Source organism: Capsella rubella, unplaced genomic scaffold, assembly GCF_000375325.1.
Source record: "Capsella rubella cultivar Monte Gargano unplaced genomic scaffold, Caprub1_0 scaffold_7, whole genome shotgun sequence".
In the NCBI taxonomy this organism is placed as follows: domain Eukaryota; kingdom Viridiplantae; phylum Streptophyta; class Magnoliopsida; order Brassicales; family Brassicaceae; genus Capsella; species Capsella rubella.
This window is the reverse complement of record NW_006238917.1, coordinates 6254579-6275277: the sequence shown is the minus strand read 5'-3', so window position 1 is coordinate 6275277 and position 20699 is coordinate 6254579. Positions and strand designations below refer to the sequence as shown.

At 37.8% G+C, this 20699-nt stretch overlaps 6 protein-coding genes across 7 annotated transcripts; 4 read left to right on the top strand and 2 right to left on the bottom strand.

Moving 5' to 3' along the window:
* Positions 1–252: 252 nt before the first annotated feature.
* On the bottom strand, positions 253–1006 carry LOC17878039 (E3 ubiquitin-protein ligase SPL1). The gene is made up of 3 exons (XM_006285465.2): positions 920–1006; positions 736–805; positions 253–635 (listed from the first exon to the last, which is right to left on the bottom strand). The coding sequence occupies exons 1-3, from the start codon at positions 1004–1006 to the stop codon at positions 253–255; spliced, it is 540 nt and encodes a 179-aa protein (XP_006285527.2).
* A 464-nt stretch (positions 1007–1470) lies between these two features.
* On the top strand, positions 1471–2486 carry LOC17879454 (F-box protein GID2). The gene has a single exon (XM_006285198.2). It carries the CDS (start codon positions 1769–1771, stop codon positions 2228–2230), a length of 462 nt encoding a protein of 153 aa, XP_006285260.1. The 5' UTR covers positions 1471–1768; the 3' UTR covers positions 2231–2486.
* Positions 2487–2896: 410 nt separating this feature from the next.
* Positions 2897–4451, top strand: LOC17877518 (3-oxo-Delta(4,5)-steroid 5-beta-reductase). Its single transcript, XM_006283837.2, has 2 exons — positions 2897–3014; positions 3131–4451. The coding sequence occupies exons 1-2, from the start codon at positions 2976–2978 to the stop codon at positions 4256–4258; spliced, it is 1167 nt and encodes a 388-aa protein (XP_006283899.1). The 5' UTR covers positions 2897–2975; the 3' UTR covers positions 4259–4451.
* A 2308-nt stretch (positions 4452–6759) lies between these two features.
* LOC17879957 (3-oxo-Delta(4,5)-steroid 5-beta-reductase) lies at positions 6760–8578 on the top strand. Its single transcript, XM_006284903.2, has 2 exons — positions 6760–7007; positions 7275–8578. The coding sequence occupies exons 1-2, from the start codon at positions 6969–6971 to the stop codon at positions 8400–8402; spliced, it is 1167 nt and encodes a 388-aa protein (XP_006284965.1). The 5' UTR covers positions 6760–6968; the 3' UTR covers positions 8403–8578.
* A 152-nt stretch (positions 8579–8730) lies between these two features.
* LOC17879265 (acyl-CoA-binding domain-containing protein 3) lies at positions 8731–11314 on the bottom strand. Of its 2 annotated transcripts, none has more exons than XM_006284947.2 (4): positions 10052–11314; positions 9614–9719; positions 9407–9518; positions 8731–9287 (listed from the first exon to the last, which is right to left on the bottom strand). In XM_006284947.2, exons 1-4 carry the CDS (start codon positions 10939–10941, stop codon positions 9277–9279), a joined length of 1119 nt encoding a protein of 372 aa, XP_006285009.2. In that variant the 5' UTR covers positions 10942–11314; the 3' UTR covers positions 8731–9276. The 2 variants fall into 2 exon arrangements, with proteins under 2 accessions (XP_006285009.2, XP_023633958.1); XM_023778190.1 differs by having other exon boundaries at positions 9407–9521; positions 10052–11311.
* Positions 11315–12730: 1416 nt separating this feature from the next.
* On the top strand, positions 12731–14652 carry LOC17880636 (probable WRKY transcription factor 7). The gene is made up of 3 exons (XM_006283963.2): positions 12731–13720; positions 13832–13957; positions 14331–14652. The coding sequence occupies exons 1-3, from the start codon at positions 12939–12941 to the stop codon at positions 14479–14481; spliced, it is 1059 nt and encodes a 352-aa protein (XP_006284025.1). The 5' UTR covers positions 12731–12938; the 3' UTR covers positions 14482–14652.
* The last annotated feature ends 6047 nt before the right edge of the window (positions 14653–20699 follow it).

Below are 20699 nucleotides of genomic sequence, written 5' to 3'. Positions count from 1 at the left end.
TTTGGCCTTTGTGCCTTTGTCATTGTTTTGGTTGTTATAGAATTGTATTGTTAAGGTGTCACATTGTATGGGATGAATATGGGAATTAGTTATATAGTAGGTCTTGTGGGTGACACCAAAGACTTAAATCTTTCTTTCACTTGTGTCGCTAGAAAACTGAAAACAACACATAAAAGAAAGCAAAGCAAAGTGCGTTTCTTGTAATCACGAGATCGCAAAAAATGGTGGTTATATAGGAAAGGCAAAGGGAGTTCAAATTTTCTTCAACACTAATCTCTTAGATTTGCGTATTACCCTCCGGCAAATCGGACACACCTTACTTTCTTCGGACAAGATCTTCAGAGCACAGCCGCGACAAGTGGCAGAGTGACCGCATGGTACGAAGAAACAGTTTCTCCGTTCCTCGAAACATATGACACACAATGTCGAGTAGTCCACATCGTCGTCCGAGGAGCTAAACGACGCAGTTTCTACGTCTCCCTTCCCCGTTACTACCTCAGACGGCTCGTTGATCAGTGGCGTCCAAATGGGGACTACTTCTTCTCCTGCCACCACTGGTAACCTCTCCATGTCATCCTCCATGTCACATTCGCTCAGGAATTTCAATATCAAAAATATAATCATCATTATAGTCCCTAAGAAAACAATAACAAATGTAAATATTAGGTCTACATTGAAATAGTAATATACGTTATATATAACTATGGGAGACAAACATCTATATGTTAATTGTACCCAAAACTGTAATGTAAATCACCACTCTAGCTGTGAATGATAGCTCCAAGTACCATCTAACGAACTCATCCTGGCAAACACACAAGATAATTGTATAAACTAATCCATGGTTTTGTACGTTACGTTGGTCAGCTTTGATTGAAAAAAATTGAGTAGAGGAGCTAGATGGGTACTCTGTACTCACGTTAGCGGATGGTGTCGCGATGGAATTTGATTCACCGAAGAACATATGTAGAAGCTGCAGACATTTTGAGATAGTTGCATCGAACATCATTGAGACACAAAAAGGATCAAATGAAGATGAAAATGATTTGTTGTTTTCATCTGAAGTTATATTGGAATTCTTCTTGTTTGATAGAGAGAGCAGAGCATTAATAAACAAATGAATCCTTGATTAGTTCCAATAGTTGCCATAGCTCTGACAGTATATATATATATATATATATATATATAAATAGTAGATTGTGTCAAAAGAGTCGTCGTGCAATCCATATTTCTTAATTTGATCAGATAAAGAGGGAAAATACAAGTTGCTAGTTCACAAAAGAAGAAGAAGAAGATAATTTCAATATGTTTTTATTTTTTTGTGCAACAATCTGAAATTAATAGCTAATTTACAAAAGGGAATAATTCAAGTTGGAAAATGAAAAGGTCCCTAATTGATGATTCACTCTGTTTAGTCCTAAACGACGGATTCTTTTATTTGAAAATACGTGATGCTAAATTGGCAATAGCTGCAAAAAAAATTATAAGATTAGAAAATGGATCATCCCTTAATTTACACAGTGAAGAAAATCGTCTTTTAGAGTTAAAGAGTGAAGAAAAAAAAACATTGACGAACACACCAAAAGACTCCAAAACAACACTGAGGGGTAAAATCGTCATTTTCATATTATTTGTCGTCTTCGAAAATACTCAAAAGAGAAGGCATCTGAGAAACCCAATCTCTCATCATCTCCAATTCAATACTTTTTCTTCATCTCTCCTCTCGACTCAATCAAACAACTCCTGATCTTTTGTAATCAAATCCCACATGAAGCGCTCTGCGACCGACTCTTCTCTTGATGGAGATTCTCAGAGCGAGAAAAACAAGAAGATGAAGAGTAGAGAAGAAGAACAAGTATCTGAAATCGGATTCTCGAATTTAGATGAGAATCTAGTGTACGAGGTGTTGAAACACGTCGACGCAAGGACCCTGGCTATGTCTTCTTGCGTGAGCAAGATCTGGCACAAGACGGCTCAGGACGAGCGGCTTTGGGAGCTGATCTGTACGCGTCACTGGGCTAACATAGGCTGCGGCCAGAACCAGCTCAGATTTGTGGTCTTGGCTCTTGGTGGTTTCCGTAAACTCCACTCGCGCTACCTCTGGCCACTCTCTAGTCCTAATCCCCGTGCCAGAGTCAGTAAGGATCAGCTCAAACTCTCCCTTTCTCTTCTCTCCATTCAATACTACGAGAAGATGAGTTTCCCTAAGAGATCTCTCCCAAAAATCTAGTTAATTTTACTCCTATCTAATTCAAGCATGAGTTCTTAGGCCTATGGTTTGATCTCTTGTGTATTTGGAGTTTGTTAGATTGATTAAGTGTGATTGTGATGCGATGATGATGCTCAAAGCTGGCAAAAATATATTGTTGTATCCATTAATTAGCCAGTCTGTCAGCTAATGTTTATGTTCTGTAATAATTGAGGATGATGTTGATGAGTTTAAATACTTTAATCGGATCTGTTTAAATAAGATTCGATTTTGCTTATGTTGGTTCTGTCGTGAAGATAAGTTGGACAATGGTTGTTAGAAAATCGTTTCAAAGACAGACTTATGTTCGTGATCCAGTTTAATTAAGATCCAGTCTAGACACGTTTCTGTTTTATTATTCAATGAGAATATGCCTAACCAGTTTTGTTTTGTAATAATCCAAACATTCACCACTTAAGGTAAAACCAGATGCAAATGTCAACCTATTGTGTCTCAGTTTGTATGTAATTGAGTGATAACTAGACACCAACACCATAAAACAAAAGTTAATGTACTAAAGTAGTTTTGTACAAAAAGAAAAAAGTAGATTATGTTCTTGATTTTGTAAGATGATGACGGTTTAGCTACAAGATTAGTATTATTTTTTCCTTTTATAAAATGACAACAAAACACTCAAAAAAGACAACCCCCACACGGCAGTCTTAGCCACAAACCATAAAACACAAACACCTCTCTGTAGCCTCTTGTAAATCAGAAATCGAGAATAATGAGTTGGTGGTGGGCTGGTGCCATCGGAGCTGCCAAGGTAAAATTCAATTCAATCCCTGATTCATCATCCCGATCTTCATTTTCTTCTTAATTGATGATACTCACTGATTAATAAAAATCTTCTCTTTTTTCTTTCATTTTGTGATATCGCAGAAGAAACTCGACGAAGATGAGCCAACGCAAAGCTACGAAAGCGTCGCTCTTATCATCGGCGTCACAGGAATCGTCGGTAACAGCTTGGCGGAGATTCTCCCTCTTTCCGATACGCCCGGCGGTCCTTGGAAAGTCTACGGCGTCGCTCGCCGTCCTCGTCCCAACTGGAACGCCGATCATCCGATCGATTACATCCAGTGCGATGTCTCCGACGCTGACGACGCAAGATCCAAGCTTTCCCCTTTAACCGATGTCACACACGTCTTCTACGTCACCTGGACCAACCGCGAATCTGAGAGCGAGAACTGCGAAGCTAACGGCGCAATGCTCCGTAACGTCCTCCGAGCGATTGTCCCGCACGCGCCAAACCTCCGTCACGTTTGTCTCCAGACGGGGACGAAGCACTACGTCGGCCCTTTCAGCAACCGCGACGGACCTCATCACGATCCGCCTTTTACAGAGGATATGCCGAGATTGCAGATCCAGAATTTCTACTACACTCAAGAGGATGTTCTGTTTGAAGAGATCAAGAAGAAAGAAAGTGTTACGTGGTCCATACATAGACCGAACGTGATCTTTGGGTTCTCTCCTTACAGTTTGATGAACATAGTTGGGACTCTTTGTGTTTATGCTGCCATTTGTAAGCATGAAGGGTCTCCTTTGATGTTTCCTGGGAGCAAGAAGGCGTGGGAAGGGTTCACGACGGCTTCGGACGCGGATTTGATAGCTGAGCAGCAGATTTGGGCTGCGGTTGATCCGTATGCGAAGAACGAGGCGTTTAACTGCAACAATGCGGATATCTTCAAGTGGAAGCATCTGTGGAAGATTCTTGCTGAGCAGTTTGGGATTGAGGAGTATGGATTTGAGGAAGGGAAGAATTTGGGTTTGATGGAGATGATGAAAGGGAAAGAGAGAGTGTGGGAGGAGATGGTTAAGGAGAACCAGTTGCAGGAGAAGAAGCTTGACGAAGTTGGTGTGTGGTGGTTTGCGGATGTTATGCTTGGAGTTGAAGGAATGATTGATAGTATGAACAAGAGTAAGGAACATGGCTTCCTTGGTTTTAGGAACTCCAACAACTCTTTCATCTCTTGGATTGATAAGTACAAGGCTTTTAAGATCGTTCCTTGATTCCAAAACTTACTTTGGATAGTTCTCTGGTTACATGTTCTGTTTCTCCCAAAATCTCAGTTCGTTTGTTGTCTTCTAAAAATTGAAATAAAAGCGGATTCGCCCTTTCCTGTTTTTGAATATTCCATATCTAGTCTTGTAAACCCTATGGTTGCCTTTTGGAATAGATGACAAAGTTATATTTTCTCTTTAATGGAACCTCTCTCTCTCTCTGGAGTTTTGATGGCAAATCTATATAATCAGCTTCCTTTAACCGAAAGGATCGAATGAAAGACCTAAATCATTGGGTGAGGATGATGTAATACACTATTACGCATACACTCTCCACAACCCAAAGTTGCACCTAATTTTACATTGGGAAAAATGTCATAAAAATCCTGAACTTTCAAATTTGGGACGATTTAATCCTGAACTTAAAAGAAGTCATTTTAAGCACAAAGTTTTGTTGACTTTTCCGTAAAATAGCTAAGTTTTGTTGACTTCACTTATTTAAGCATGAAATTTATTTTTTTGTTAAAAATTTGAAGATGTGGTTAACTATCTGTGATATGCTTCTGTTTAGCCTAAATGACCATATTTCTTAGACGACAAAACGACGTTGGAAGTCGTTTTCTTCCCCAGGGATCTGCGCTATGGCAACAATTCAAGAAGTAAAGAGAATTTGTGGATTTTTCTAGGGTTAGGGAGTTAGATTTGTGAACTGTGAATCGATTTTGGGATTTAGTTTAATCAGTTTGTTAAACGATGTCGTTTTGTGGTTTGAAACGGAAGCAACTCACGGACAGTTAACCCCGTCTTTGCAATTTTAAGAGAAACTAAACGTCGTGTTTAAATCGGCTAAGTCAACAAAACATAGCTATTTTACGGAAAAGACAACAAAACTTTGTGATTAAAATGACTTCTTTAAAGTTCGGGATTAAATCGTCTCAAATTTGAAAGTTTGGGATTTTTATGACATTTTTCCCATTTTACATTTCTACATTTCTACATTTTTACATATATTTTTTGTATGACCGATCTACTTCAGTCTTCGCATACAAAATTTATAAGATTAGAAAATTGAGAAAAATGTCCCTACAGCATTTTCCATCAATGGAGAATCCATTTTAGAAAAGCTAAGTTTACAAGACCATTACCACACCATTTTTAAGTTAAAACATGAAAAAACAACACAATTGAAGTTACAATTAGAACACCAACATACTAAACCAACATTGAACTACCAATGCAAACAGATGTAAGATGGTAAAAACCGAGCAATCTTCATAACATTCCCAATAAGACCATACTTCCAATCTTTGTTTTAGAGCGTTTATCATTTACCCAAGCTATGATAAGACCATCAATAATGATGGCCTAAGTTCTTACACATCATCTCTCCATCCTTATGAGAATTAGTAACAGAATATCTTTAAAAAGTAGTTGAAGATCTTACAAGACTCCTATTCCCGATCTTCCTTCATCCCAATAAAGCTACAATCAAAAAGTAAACCAGGAGCAACCAACTTGTGATCTATGAGTTTTTTTTATTCTATTTAAAAAAAAAACTTCTCCAGTGGAGTTTTTCTCAGAGACCAAAACCAAAACTGTCTCTGAGCTGTTTTGTTCTTGTAGAGAAATTCATGGAGGGTCTCGAGTTACCAGGTAAAACTTAACTCCAAGCTCTTTTCTACATTGGCGAGTGTCCCTAGCGTGATCTATGTTGATTGCCTGCCTTTCATTCTTTTAGAACTCTCTCCAATCTCATACTTGGCTTTAGCTTGAGAACCCACCAACCGTAGCGTGATCTATGTTGATGGTTGATTTTTCTGAGTTTTTCATATTCAAAACCAACCGTAGCTCCTTTTCCAGATGAAAACATAATTCTTCGAAAGAAACGAAATATGTCTATAATTTCAATTTTTACTTTGAATCGAAAAAATACAATATGCATTGTAGTTTCTTCATCGAAATCCAGATCAAGAACTTCCCCAAGAGTGTTAGCAATAAAATCTAACAGTCCTTTCATATACATACGGCAAAGGTATTCCTCTTATTTGAATCCAAAGGTCCATAAAGTAAGAAATTTTTCATCTGGATAATTTGATTATGGTATATTTTTTATTACCAGAAACTTAACGTTGTGTGTAAAATGATTTGGTAAACGAGACTTGACCATCTTACCATAAACTCACTAAATTTTCAGATTTACATAATATTTCAAAAATTCATGTTTTTTTTTCATAGGAAGTTCACGATTAGTTTGACATTATTCCCTTAGAAAATTACACAATTGTGAATTTTCAATATTGTTTAGTTGCCAGATTTGTGAAAGAAAATGAAATTTCAATATCGGTTATACAAAACCTGTCATCTAGTAGTAGACTAGTAGTTATGGCCTTTAGATTGTGGGTTCAGTTTCACGCTTTTTTTGACTTGTTGATTCCTACGAAAGCATTTTCAAATATATATATAAAATTTATAAATAAAGCAGAGTTGAGTTGACTCGTGATTATATTGCTTAAACTGGTTTTGTGGTAAGAAAATCGTTTCCAAGACAAATTTATTTGACTCGAGATTTTGTAAGATAGATGACCAGTTTAGCTTACACAGATATTTATCTTTCCCTATAGAAGATGACTACAAAACACTCAAAAGAGACGACCCCCACACGGCTGTCTTAGCCACAAACACATCTCTTTAGCCTCTTGTAAATCAGAAATCGAGGATAATGAGTTGGTGGTGGGCTGGTGCCATCGGAGCTGCCAAGGTAAAATTCAACTCAACCCCTGATTCATCATTGATCATCATCTTAATTGATAATAGTCACTGATTAGTACTCTCTCCGTTCCAAAGTATTAGCGTTTTTAACATTTTTCATTTGTTCCATTTTTTTATTTTTTATTTTTAATTTTCTATGCATAATTTATATTATTTTAATTGGTTATGACCAGTGTTGTGCTTTTAACCAAATCATAAAATGGAACTGAGGAAGTATTAATCTTCTCTCTTTCTTTTTCATTTTGTGTTATCGCAGAAGAAACTCGATGAAGATGAGCCAACGCAAAGCTACGAAAGTGTCGCTCTCATCATCGGCGTCACAGGAATCGTCGGTAACAGCTTGGCGGAGATTCTCCCTCTTTCCGACACCCCCGGCGGTCCCTGGAAAGTCTACGGCGTCGCTCGCCGTCCTCGTCCCAACTGGAACGCCGATCATCCGATCGATTACATCCAGTGCGATGTCTCCGACGCCGAAGAAACAAGATCCAAGATTTCCACTTTAACCGACGTCACACACGTCTTCTACGTCACCTGGACCAACCGCGAATCTGAGAGCGAGAACTGCGAAGCTAACGGCGCAATGCTCCGTAACGTCCTCCGAGCAATTGTCCCTCACGCGCCAAACCTCCGTCACGTTTGTCTCCAGACGGGGACGAAGCACTACGTCGGTCCTTTCAGCAACCTCGACGGCCCTCACCACGAACCGCCGTTTACAGAGGATATGCCGAGATTGCAGATCCAGAATTTCTATTACACTCAGGAGGATGTTCTGTTTGAAGAGATCCAAAAGAAAGAAAGTGTTACGTGGTCCATACATAGACCGAACATGATCTTTGGGTTCTCTCCTTACAGTTTGATGAACATAGTTGGGACTCTTTGTGTTTATGCTGCCATCTGTAAGCATGAAGGGTCTCCGTTGATGTTTCCTGGGAGCAAGAAGGCGTGGGAAGGGTTCACGACGGCTTCGGACGCGGATTTGATAGCTGAGCAGCAGATTTGGGCTGCGGTTGATCCGTATGCGAAGAACGAGGCGTTTAACTGCAACAATGCGGATATCTTCAAGTGGAAGCATCTGTGGAAGATTCTTGCCGAGCAGTTTGGGATTGAGGAGTATGGATTTGAGGAAGGGAAGAATCTGGGGCTGGTGGAGATGATGAAAGGGAAAGAGAGAGTGTGGGAGGAGATGGTTAAGGAGAATCAGTTGCAGGAGAAGAAGCTTGACGAAGTTGGTGTGTGGTGGTTTGCGGATGTTGCACTTGGAGTTGAAGGAGTCATTGATAGTATGAACAAGAGTAAGGAACATGGCTTCCTTGGTTTTAGGAACTCCAACAACTCTTTTACCTATTGGATTGATAAGTACAAGGCTTTTAGGATCGTTCCTTGATTCCAAACATGCTTCAGATAGTTTCTCTGGTTTCATGTTTTATGTTTCTCCCAAAATCCCAGTTCGTTGTTGTCTTCTAAAAATCGAAATAAATCCCTTTTCTGTTTTTGAATATTCTATCACCAGTCTTGTACTCCCTGTGGTTGCCTTTTGGAAAATTATACTCTTTTGGGATAGTGTTCACTGTTCAAAGATCATTACAAGTTGTTCTGGAAAGATATATGACAATCGTGCGCTTGTCATAAGGAGAAAAAGCTTCAACTGAATGGAAACACCTGATTCAGTGTTTTGCAATTGAAGTGTAATATTCTCCTATTTTTTGGTCATGTTGTGAAGTTGTTCATTGGTCGAAATGCACATAACAAGGTACAATAATTAGAGACGCTACCTGTGAGAATGCTTCACATGGACTGATCTCAACTCTCTCTCTCTCTCTCTCTCTCTCTCTCTCTCTTGCAAGTAAGAAACCTTTGCTTATCTTGAAAGGAGTATTGATGGCAAATATATAATCAGCTGTTAACCTTTCGGAGTCTGGTACATAAAATCAAACCAAAGGAAAGTGGTAGGAGGATAGAACAACCCTTGCTTGATTCATAAATCATAGGTCTTAGCATTATCAATGCACTAGAAATCAACCAATCCTCGCGCACTTATATACAAGTATATATAGAATACTTGAGCGCTTTTGTTTCTTTCAACTCCTTCAACCGAAAGGATCAAAAGAAAAGCTTAAACCATTGGGTGAGGATAATGTATTATGCATACAGTCTCCAGGACCCAAGTTGCACCTAAAAATACTTATATGCAAAAGAATAGATTTGCCTTTGTTTGCCCAAAGACCCTCCTTCAAGCCTCGCCTGCTTAAGCACTGATTTCACCTTTCCCCTGAAATTATTTGTAAGACGAGTTAGCTTGCAGTTAGAAGAAGAAATAGATATTTGGGTGTTGGAAGGAAAGATATCAGAAATCATGGACTCTAAGACATAATTACTCTTAGGGAATACCATTTTTGCTGGCTTCATCAACACCAGTTGTGTCTAAGTTGGTCGGATCTTCTAATGACCCTGAATTAGGAGGTAAGCAAACAGAGGTTTCCATTTCTGACATCTTCCCTACCTGCTGAGAGAGATCAAGTCAAAGTTTATGAAAAAAAAAAAGCCATTAAAGGATATCCAGACAATTTTCAAATAGTCAAAGATTAAATAACTCACAGTATGACCAGCATTCATCAAACCAGGGACCTCCTTTGAGACAAGTGCAAGATACTGCTCCATCGCCTCCTCTTGACTCATGTTTCCAAGTTTTTGCCAGGCATTCCTGGCACAAGGTAAGTACTATTTGTCACTTTCACATAGAAGTTGTTCAAATCAGCCATAAAGCAACCAAGCTATACTAGACAATGCTTATTTCAGACAATTACTGACTCTGTCTTAATTAGATGATCAGGTACCTTTCCAAGCATTACCCTTTCAGCTTTTAGTGAATTGAATCTATGGAAATATGACTTACAAAAGATACATAATTTGATCCCCAACCAGTTTCAACCATACAATCACAAAGTTCTCTCCTTTATGAAGTTCAAACCAGGAGTATACCAAGCTAAGTTGCAGAGAAAAGATTCAGAAAGAAAAAAAGGAAAAGAATAATACCATTTGGCACGAGCAGAGAGCATGACGGCCATAGGTTGTGCCTCTCGGCATGGGCCTTCAGTGGCGATCTTGTGAAGTCCGTACAAGTCCATCTTAGCCTCAGCACCCATACCTTCCGATTTCCCGGATTCTTCCAAATGATTTGCAACAGCGGCAAAGGCTTTCTCCAATTCACTCCTCTCAATTCCTTCCCAATCATCATCGTCTTCAATACTTAATTCCTGTTTCTGTTCATCATCTCCTTGAGCATGATTCTCTGCCACCGTATTAGTCTCTTCAACCCTAACCTCCTCCTCAAATTTAGCGACTGCGACATCTCCTCCACTTTCTTCCTTCTCTACGCAACTACTTGTTCCTAACTCTGTTGATTCGCTTCGATCCTCTTGTCCTGGAAGCACAATCTCCTCCGCAACCACGTTTCCCGGCGAGACAGAACCAGTAGACTCAGCAGCTTCTGTGGTTCGAACCACTAACTCTTCCCGTTCAACACCGATTTCTCCCGCCGATTCGATCTTTTCGGCGATCGCACTATTTTCCGGCGAGAGAACCGCCGTGGACTCAGCTTCGTGCACACCACGGATTACAGCGTTTCCTGTAATTGCTTCTTCGACTTCATAAACTCGATCAGCTTCGTTTAGAAACCGATCAACAAGCTCCACATTATCATCAACAGCTGATGAATTCATCACGCTCTCCATAACTCGAGCATCCATCTTCTTACCTGAAAGAAGAACCTCATCCGTCTCAAACTGATCACCGACACCGATGATCTCAGGCTTATTCTCGGCATGATCGGAACTGGGGGTAGCAGAAGAAACGAGATAGGCAACAAGGAAAGAAGACAAGAGAGCAAGAAGAGCCGTGAGAATAAACTCAAGGAAAAAATCCATGATCTGATCGTTTCTGTAGGTTGGAGAAAAGGGAAAGTAAGATACTTAAGGATCTGAGAAGGATGAGAGGGGGAGAATGTAGTAAATAAAATAAAAATACTCTACTGGCTGGCTACTAGTGTAGAGAGATATTAACTAAAGAGATGTTTGTATTTAGAAAGAAAAGAGGAAAGAAGAAGAAGAGATGAGAAAAGGAATAAATGAGAGAGAGAGAAGAAGAGAAAGCAGAGCATATTCTTTGAATGCGAGAGGCCTTTATACCATTCAAAAGGACAATGAGGCGGGTCCGTCTCTCTCAACCCCCAACCGCTGTGACTAGCTCTGCTGACTTGGCTCCTTCGCTTTTTTATGCTTATCTTCTTCTCTCCCACTACTCCACATCATCATCATCATCATCATCATCGAGCTCTTCCTTATCATATGCACCCCGCGCCGCTTTTTTTGTCCCAACTATTTTATTTAAGTCTTCTTCTTTGGACTCTATCTGCTATCATTTCTTTTTTTGGTATCAGAGTTTTTTTTATCTGTTTGTTGTTTTTTTTTCTTAAGTAAGAGGAAAATCTAGTTTAAGAAAAAAAAAAAAAAAGCTTTTATGAACTTTAATTTTCTATATCTTTGACTAAAAATGGTGGAGTGATTTTTTTTTCAAAAATAAGAAACGTTTCATTTTACAAAACTAGTACAGTACCACTTTTCAATGCTTTTTAATGATGTCTAGATTTGAAAGTTATAGGTTTTCAATGCTATCCTTGTATACCATTACAAAACAAAGACGCAATCAAGAGATTCGGTTCCGACATATACAACTCACCTTAGTGCAAGGGGATTCAATGGGCCTAAATAATATTACGAGACTAAGGCCCATTGAATTCTATCCAAACACACAAATTTTTTTTTCCCGGTCGTCCTTATTTGGATCATAACCAAAACCCAGTCGAGGAATTCTGTTGTGGTGTGACTAGACCGAACCACAATCATACTCATGAGTCATGACACTGTTCATTATTTAGTTCAACTACAGTTAGAAAATAACCCTTAAATCCTTAATACAGTATATATGTGCTGTAGTAACTTTCACAATTTGTAAATATAACTAAAACCATTAAACAGTAAACTTACCCCATAAAGAAAATAAATTATACATTAACAGTATTAAACTAATACTGAAACAACATACCAAACTTCCATTATGCATGACAATGTCATGCACGTAATATTTATTATACACCATATATCTAAATACTAAAATAGTAAAATTGAAGGACTAACCTAAACTGTGGTCAAGTTTATGTACGTTAAAATTACTATAGCGAGTCTTCTTCTCTAATGACTTTACCAAAAAAAAAAAAAAAAAGCATACTTATCTTTGCCAAACTCGATAGTTAAAAGTAGAAAAAAGTCATGATTTGTCAAAATTTACTTTAAATTGAAATGGTTCATCATTTTTATTTAAACTACCAGGAGGACAACAAAAGTCTCCTCTTTACTTTTTGTTTCAAAATGATATTATATCGTAACCGTACTAAATAATTAGCCTCAAAATTAATTAAAAAAAATATCTAGATTTTTTTTGTTTGGTATTGCGAATAATTGAAAACGAATAATGAAGAAAAATATGGAAATGGAGCTCCACTGGTTTCCAATTTAAAATCATTGACGTTGAGAGTGTCAAAATGCTTGACAAAATTCCCACACGTGTAAGCCTATGAGTGGTGGTCTATTTGACTGATGCACTATCTCAGACTACTACACATCCCCTAAAAAAGATAGAGATAGAGAGAGAGAAACGCATATGGTTGACTCTCTCCTCTCCTCTCCCCTTCTTTTTTAATTTCTTCATCACTCGCTTCATTTCTCTCCTCTTCTTCATCCTCCTTTATTGAACCAACACAACTTACAAGGAAACTGTTGAATCTATCTCTCTGTCTGTATTTAAACGTCTCCTTTGACCTTTTTTTAAACGAGTACTTATTAAAGTGTCTTTTGTGTTTAACAACATGGCGGTGGAGCTGATGATGAGCAGCAGCAGCTACGGCGGAGTTAAAGGAGACGGCTTCCCTGCAATCTCCGCTGCGGTTAAAATGGAAGACACAGCTCTTAGAGAAGCTGCTTCCGCTGGGATTCACGGCGTTGAGGAGTTTCTTAAACTCATCGGTCAGACTCAGAGTCAACCCACGGAGAAGAGTCAGACTGAGATTACGGCGGTGACTGACGTCGCTGTTAACAGTTTCAAGAAGGTGATTTCTCTTCTCGGCAGATCTAGAACAGGGCACGCTAGATTCAGACGAGCCCCCACCACCACCGCGACGCAGACGCCGTTTATCAAGCAAACGGCGGTGGAGGAAGAGGAGGAGAAGAAGCCAGAGACAACCGCCGTGTTTGCGAAACAGAAAACAGAGCAATACCACGCCGGTGGATCTGCGTTTAGAGTTTACTGTCCAACACCGATTCACCGTCGTCCCCCTCTATCACACAGCAATCAGAACCAAACAACGAAGAACGGTTCGTCTTCTTCGTCTCCTCCGATACTCGCAAACGGAGGAGCACCGTCAACGATAAACTTCGCGCCGTCACCACCAGTCTCAGCGACGAACTCATTCATGTCTTCTCATAGCCATAGGTGTGACACCGCCGACACTAGTCACATGTCATCAGGATTCGAGTTCACTAACCCATCTCATGTCTCTGGTTCGAGAGGTAAACCTCCTCTGTCATCAGCTTCGTTGAAGAGAAGATGTAACTCATCTCCTTCAAGCCGTTGTCATTGCTCCAAGAAAAGGTTTTGATTATTTTCGATCCAAAATCTAGAAAGATTGAAACTTTATTATTAAAACTAATCATCATCATAGATCTAAATCTAAAGGTTGAAGCTTTATATATTATTAATCAGGAAATCAAGAGTCAAAAGAGTGATTAGAGTTCCAGCGGTAAGCAGCAAAATGGCTGACATACCATCAGACGAGTTCTCATGGAGAAAATATGGTCAGAAACCAATCAAAGGCTCTCCTCATCCTCGGTTAGTTTATTCCTAAATTTTTACATTTTATTTTGTATGATCGATCTACTTTGAGGAGTCTTTGGCATACAAAATCTGTAGGATTAGAAAATTATGCAACTTGTGTATTGTCAATATTGTTGCCAGATAAAAACTAAAAGAAAAAAAATGAAATGTGTATTAATTTTTTTTCTATATCGGTTGTACCAAACGTGTCGTCTAGTAGTAGTGGTGGGTTCAGTTTTCACGCTCTTTTTGACTTGTTGTTTCCTACGAAAACATATATTATAAATATACAAAGGGAGAGAGTTTGAGTTGACTCGTGATGAATAATTAAAACTGATATATGGATGGACTGACTCGGTGGTGAATGGTGATAATGGTGGTGGCACAGGGGATATTACAAGTGCAGCAGCGTGAGAGGGTGTCCGGCGCGTAAGCATGTAGAGCGTGCACTGGACGATGCGATGATGCTTATCGTGACGTACGAAGGAGACCACAACCATGCTTTGGTGCTCGAGACGCATCATGACAAAACTCTTTAATCCCCGGTCGTTGCCGTTCTGAGTTTGAAAGCTAGTGTCAAGTGTGTGACCACTAAATCCAGATTAGTCAACGACACAGTGGGCCTGCACTGCACTTTATTATTCTTTCTTCTTTTCTTTTTTATTATTGAAAGACGTTTTGAGAAGGAAAAAAAAAAAGCTTTTTTGCTTTATCTATCGAGAGAGAGAGAAAAATAGAGTGGAGGGGGAAGAAGATAAAGACGAGAGAGAGAGAGAGAGAGAGAGAGAGAGAGGAACGTTGTGGATCTTGATGGAAGTTGAATCATGTGAATGTCCTTTTCTGTTTTATTTTACCTGTTAGGATAATATCCCTTATTATTATTAGCCACTGTTTTAGTCAATTCTGATTCTTCCTTTTTTTTTTTATCTTTAAAGAACTACAACTATGTTCTTAGTAATTTTAGATTTCTTTTGATCAATATGGCAAAAAACCATGTTATATTCATAGAAATTTAAAAATCCATTTATACAAACATATAAAAGCATGTTATATTCATACAAATAACATAAATTCACACAAGGACTTGAATGTGAACGTATAGATTAATTTACACACAACCCTCTTATGGCTTCACAGCGAGCTAAAAGTGTATATGTATGAATTGTTTTTTTTAGATGGGTAATGTTTTCCTAATTAATTAGTTCAATACGTTACTGACAAAAGATTATCTGAAATAATTCACAAATAACACTAAGGTACTTGTGTGTTCAGAATCACTCCAGAAGGTTCAGGTTGTTGACAAACAAAAATGTATCAAGATTCAGAAACCAATATAAATATCAAGTGACTTTCGAAGTTTTGTGTAGACTTTGAAGTTGGTTTAAGAGCATTTTGGGTGAATGTAACGAGCAAGGTGACAAAGACATATGTAAGAGAAAAAAGTCCATGTATGTATACTATTGTTACTGCATTATAATTTAACTAACGGGAACATACTATAGGATAAACAAGTTTCAAGTGTAACAATTGTATAGCAAATCTATACCAATCTTTGCTGGAGGCTCAAACAGCCTCGAACCGAAACAGAGTATCAAATTTATAATAGCAGAGATCAGAAAACCTATGCTACATGTTGGATCCTGCCTACATAATTAACACCAATGTGAAACCACACACCATTTACACCAAAAATTGCAGATACTACCAGGTTCATGAATTTTTGGTATCAATCACAGAAAGGGGTTATCAAACAAGAAAGTAAAGCAAGAAATACGCATCAGAAATTATAAAGGTTCTGACGGGATCAATATATAATTGAGTTTCATCAAGTTCGTAACACTAGGAGACATACGCTAATACCAGAACATATAGATGTCAATCAATAAAGGTATCATTCATTCACTATACAGTTTTAGAAGTTGTAAAACACAAGTCCACAAATATGCAGCAAATCTATAGAATTTTAACATAGCAAGTTAGCAACGGTCAAACAAAAGATGCAAGATGCAAGATAGAACAAGAATGAAATATAACTCTAAAACAGCATTCAAAACAAACTACGTTGGGAATCTGCAAGAAGGGTCGCTTCTTACGTTGAAAGATATATCTCCATGTACAAGGGAGACAGATTTAATACAATGAGAGATGGACACGTATGATTACCAAAGAAGAGCATAATACATAATTTCTAATCAAGAAAAGGTTTAGATGATATTATAAACACAGAAGGTCTTTCAGTACGAGGAATTAAAAACAAAGCCTTAAAGAAGCGGTTGATACCAAATAAAAAATAAAAAAAATAAACACAGAAGGTGTACTTAAATTTATGATGGAGCCTAGAAATACTTAACGATACTGATCATGAGAGAATATACATGTTCTACCCTTTTAACAGTAGATAGGTTGACAATAAATCCCAAGAATCTATATGTTCTACCCTTTTAACAGTGGATAGGTTGACAATAAATCCCAAGAATCTATTATAGCGTATACTACTAACTAGCTCAAGCTATATACATTTCTAACTATAAATGGCTCAAGCTTTATCACACAAATATATAATTCTCTATGTCTCTTCCTTAGCTTAGTGATTTCCATACGTAGTATTATCAATCAATAGAAAATTCTAGGATCATATAGCAAATACATGTCACTGAGAACCTTAGCAGTTTTCTGCTTGAAAACTGAACAAATCAAGATTTGTTCTTAACTAAGTATATGTCTATAACTTAACCTGTGAAGAATTTCATACGTAACCACAATTATATATATAAAAAAAAAAGAGAAAAGAAAAGGTTTAGAAAACCAAATACCTGTGATTGTTACAGAAATCTGCTACACTTTGGTTGAAATCGCCGAAGGAGTACGTGTGATCTGTTTAGAAGACCATATACCGGTGATCTGTTTCTTTATCTAAAAGACTGAAGACTTAAAAATGTCTTTGTCTAAAGACTAATGATGTTTTTTTCCCATGTAAAGGATCGTGTTTTTTCCCAATCTCAGTCTCTGTCTAAAGACTGATGATGTTTAAGCCGTAGAGAAACGAAATTTTTATTCTCAAATCTCTGTCACAGAGACTGATGATTTTGTTAAGCCGTGGGTTGTTAGCCAGAATGTTATGTTTTGTTGTCTTAAAGACTTAACAGTTACCATCCAACCAAAGTGTTATCTGTGGGAACTAAAGCCAATCCCACCAAAGGGTTATGTTTTCCAATCTCAGTCACAAAGACTAAAGAAGTAAAGGGAAAGTTTTGTTGCAATCTTAGTCACAGAGACTGATGTTTTGTTTAAGCCTTGGGTAAAAGAGATTGTTTTTTTTCTTCTCAATTTTAGTCACAAAGACTGATAGTGGGTAATAGGTAATGTTTTTTCGTAATCTCAGTCACAAAGACTGGTATTATCCCAATCTTAGTCATAAGAGACTAGTGGCTTTTTTAAGCCAGAGGGTAAAATGATTGTTTTTTCTCATACTCAGTCACACAGACTGATGATTTTAGAAGCCATGTTAACTAAAACCAATCCAACCAACACGTTCAGCTTCTTTTTCCAAAAGACTTAACATCCAACCAAAGTGTTATGTTTCCCAACCACAATCACAGAGACTAATGCCTTTTTTTTAAGTATTGGGTAAAGGGTTCAGCCTCGTTCACACAGGCTGATGATTTTTTTAAGTCATAGTAACTAAAACCAATCCAACCAAAGTGTCGTGCTTCTTTGTCTAAAAGACTTTACATCCAAGATCCAACCAAGGTATATATTTCCCAGTTTTAGTCACATAGACTTATAAATTTCTTAAGTCGTGGGTGAAGGTACGCTATATCAGTCACAGAGACTGGTATTTTGTTTCTTGAAGCCGTAGGTAGTAAAACCAATCCAACCAAACTGTCCTGTTTCTTTGTCTTAACAATGTCTTTGTCAAAAAATATATTTTCAGCCGTGGGTACGAAAACTAGTCCAACCAAAGTTGTTAGCCGTGGGTACTAAAACCAATCCAACCAAGGTGTTCTACTTCTTTGTCTAGACTTTACATCCAACCAGAGTGTTAGCCGTGTCTGATCCAACCAAAGTTTCATGTTTCTCACTCTCAGTCGCAGAGACTAATGATCTTTTTAAGCCCGTGGGTAAAGGGTATGTTTTCTTCCCAATCTCAGTCACAAAGACTGATGATTTTCATAAGCTGTGGGTAAAAGGGATTGCTTTTATCCCAATCTCAGTCACAAAGACTAATGATATGATTTGCTGAAGACGTGGGTAAAAGGGATGTTTTTTCTCCAATCCCAGTCACAAAGACTGATGATTTTGTAAGTCGTGGGTAAAAGGGATTGTTTGTTCCCAATCTCAGTCACAAAGACTGATGATTTTTATTAGTCATGGGTAGAAGTGATTATTTTTCTCCAATCTCAGTCACAAAGACTAATGATTTTGTAGCTGATTGTTTTTTTCCCAAATCCCAGTCACAAAGACTGATGATTTTTATAAACCGTGGGTAAAAGGGATTTGTTTCTTCCCCAATCTCAGTCACAAAGACTGATGATTTTTTTAAGCTTCTGCTTCATTGTCAAAAAGACTTAACATCCAACCAAAGTGTTAGCCGCGTGTACTAAAGCTAATCCAACCAAAGTATATGTTTCCCTATTTCAGTCACAAAGACTGATAACTTTTTTAAGCCGTGGGTGAAGGGAATGTTTTTTTGGCCATCTCTGTCACAAAGACTGATGTTTTGCTTCTTTAAGCTGTGGGTAGTAAAACCAATCTAACCAAACGACTCTGTTTCTTTGTCTTAACAATGTCTTTGTCAAAAATATATTTTTAGCCGTGGGTATGAAAATCAGTCCAACCAAAGTTGTTAGCCGTGGGTACTAAAACCATTCCAATCAAAGAGTTCTGCTTCTATGTCTAAAAGACTTGACATCCAACCAAACCACCAATGTGTTTGTCCTGGGTATTAAAGCCAATCCAACCAAAGTATATGTCTCTCAAACTCAGTCACAGAGACTTGATAATTCGAAGCCATGGGTGAAGGTAATGTTTTTTTCGCCATCTCAGTCACAGAGACTGGTGTTTAGTTTCAGCCCTCGAAAGGGAATGTATTTTTCCAATCTTAGTCACAAGAGACTGGTTACTTTTTTAAGCCAGTGGGTAAAGTTATTGTTTTTTCCCATACTCAGTCACAGAGACTGATAATTTTTACAAGACGTGGTAACTTAAACCAATCCAACCAACATGTTCTGCTTCTTTTTTCTATAAGACTTCACATCCAACCAAAGTGTTATGTTTCCTAATCTCACAGTTAGAGAGACTAAAGACTTTTTAAAGTCTTGGGTAAAGGGAATGTTTTTCCCAGTCTCAGTCACACAGACTGATGATTTTATAAGCCATGGGCAACTAAAACCAATCCAACCAAAGAGTTCTGCTTCTTTGTCTAATAGACTTAACATCCAACCAAAGTCTTAGCCGTGTCCGATCCAACCGAAGTTTTATGTTTCTCAATCTCAGTCACACAGACTAATGATCTTTTTAAGCCATGGGTAAATGGAATGTTTTCTTTCCAACCTCAGTCACAAAGACTGAGGATTTTTTTAAGCTGAGGGTAAAAGAGAATGCTTTTCTCCAATCTTAGTCACAAAGACTGATGATTTGTTAAAGGCATGGGTAAATTCCCAATCTCAGTCACAAAGACTGATGATTTGTTAAAGTCGTGGGTAAAAGGGATTGTTTTTTCCCAATCTCAGTCACAAAGACTGATGGTTTTTAAAAGCCGATTGTTTATCCCAAATCTTAGTCACAAAAACTGATGAATTTTAAAAGCCGATTGGTTATCCCAAATCTCAGTCACAAAGACCGATGATTTTGTACGTCGTGGGTAAAAGGGATTGTTTTATCTCCAACCTCAGTCACAAAGACCGATGATTTTTAAGCCGTGGGTAACTTGATCTTAGACCAGCAAACTGAAACCAATCCCAAGTATATTTGTTTGTCGAAATACTTCTATTAAGCCGTGGGTAAAGGATTGGTTTTTCAGCCTCGGTCATAAATCATTCGGTCCAAACTCGACGGGACAATATCCCCAAAAGAGAATCTGACATAACACCATTAGTTGAGTGTTTGCCTTATGATCTCTCTTGGGTTTGAAAGAAAACAAAACAACGATGAAAGAAAAACACTAACCACAACAAACGGAAAACAAAAACGGAAAACCAAAAAAAGAAACTAAAACAAAATACGACTGGCACTGAAATTTAGAAACCCTAAGAAATCAAGAGAATTGGAAGATTTCTTACAATGAACATAAGGCTACAAAACTTCTGCTTCTACCAAAACGATCGAGAGAAATTGCAAAACAGAGAAAGAAGAAGGCAAAGAAAAATTCGGAGAAAAATTATATCTTAGTTCTCTGTTCTCTTCTCAGTTCTCACGATATATAATGCCTAGTTTCCTTTTTTTTTTTTCTTTTACAGAAGGAAACTTTACTTTTTCCTTTTTATTAACTTAACTTTTCCCTTTTCCTCTTCTCAAATATCCGTTATTTTTTCTTTCTTTCTGCTAGTTTCCATTTATTTAATAAAGTGGCCTTAATTTGACCCAATTTATTTAACGGCCCGATTGATTACCAGGCCACCTATTTTTTCACTTTTTTTGTGCTTATGTTTAATTTAAAATTTGTTATTATAGAAAGTCAAATTCAAAATTTACAATTATTAATTTTTAATCTTATATAAACAAAAGTTCACACTAGCCACTAGCTAGTAGCCACTAA

What these genes read in the sequence shown, in the direction of transcription:
- LOC17878039 (XM_006285465.2), bottom strand. Translation starts at nt 1,006, where the DNA reads ATGTTCGATGCAACTATCTCAAAATGTCTGCAGCTTCTACATATGTTC. An exon ending in TCGCGACACCATCCGCTAAC is followed by an intron (nt 806 to 919) that starts GTGAGTACAGAG and finishes TGTGTTTGCCAG; the next exon opens with GATGAGTTCGTTAGATGGTA. An exon ending in GATTTACATTACAGTTTTGG is followed by an intron (nt 636 to 735) that starts GTACAATTAACA and finishes TTGTTTTCTTAG; the next exon opens with GGACTATAATGATGATTATA.
- LOC17879454 (XM_006285198.2), top strand. Translation starts at nt 1,769, where the DNA reads ATGAAGCGCTCTGCGACCGACTCTTCTCTTGATGGAGATTCTCAGAGC.
- LOC17877518 (XM_006283837.2), top strand. Translation starts at nt 2,976, where the DNA reads ATGAGTTGGTGGTGGGCTGGTGCCATCGGAGCTGCCAAG. An exon ending in GTGCCATCGGAGCTGCCAAG is followed by an intron (nt 3,015 to 3,130) that starts GTAAAATTCAAT and finishes GTGATATCGCAG; the next exon opens with AAGAAACTCGACGAAGATGA.
- LOC17879957 (XM_006284903.2), top strand. Translation starts at nt 6,969, where the DNA reads ATGAGTTGGTGGTGGGCTGGTGCCATCGGAGCTGCCAAG. An exon ending in GTGCCATCGGAGCTGCCAAG is followed by an intron (nt 7,008 to 7,274) that starts GTAAAATTCAAC and finishes GTGTTATCGCAG; the next exon opens with AAGAAACTCGATGAAGATGA.
- LOC17879265 (XM_023778190.1), bottom strand. Translation starts at nt 10,941, where the DNA reads ATGGATTTTTTCCTTGAGTTTATTCTCACGGCTCTTCTTGCTCTCTTG. An exon ending in CTCTCTGCTCGTGCCAAATG is followed by an intron (nt 9,720 to 10,051) that starts GTATTATTCTTT and finishes ACCTTGTGCCAG; the next exon opens with GAATGCCTGGCAAAAACTTG. An exon ending in TGATGAATGCTGGTCATACT is followed by an intron (nt 9,522 to 9,613) that starts GTGAGTTATTTA and finishes GATCTCTCTCAG; the next exon opens with CAGGTAGGGAAGATGTCAGA.
- LOC17880636 (XM_006283963.2), top strand. Translation starts at nt 12,939, where the DNA reads ATGGCGGTGGAGCTGATGATGAGCAGCAGCAGCTACGGCGGAGTTAAA. An exon ending in TGTCATTGCTCCAAGAAAAG is followed by an intron (nt 13,721 to 13,831) that starts GTTTTGATTATT and finishes ATTATTAATCAG; the next exon opens with GAAATCAAGAGTCAAAAGAG. An exon ending in AAAGGCTCTCCTCATCCTCG is followed by an intron (nt 13,958 to 14,330) that starts GTTAGTTTATTC and finishes GTGGTGGCACAG; the next exon opens with GGGATATTACAAGTGCAGCA.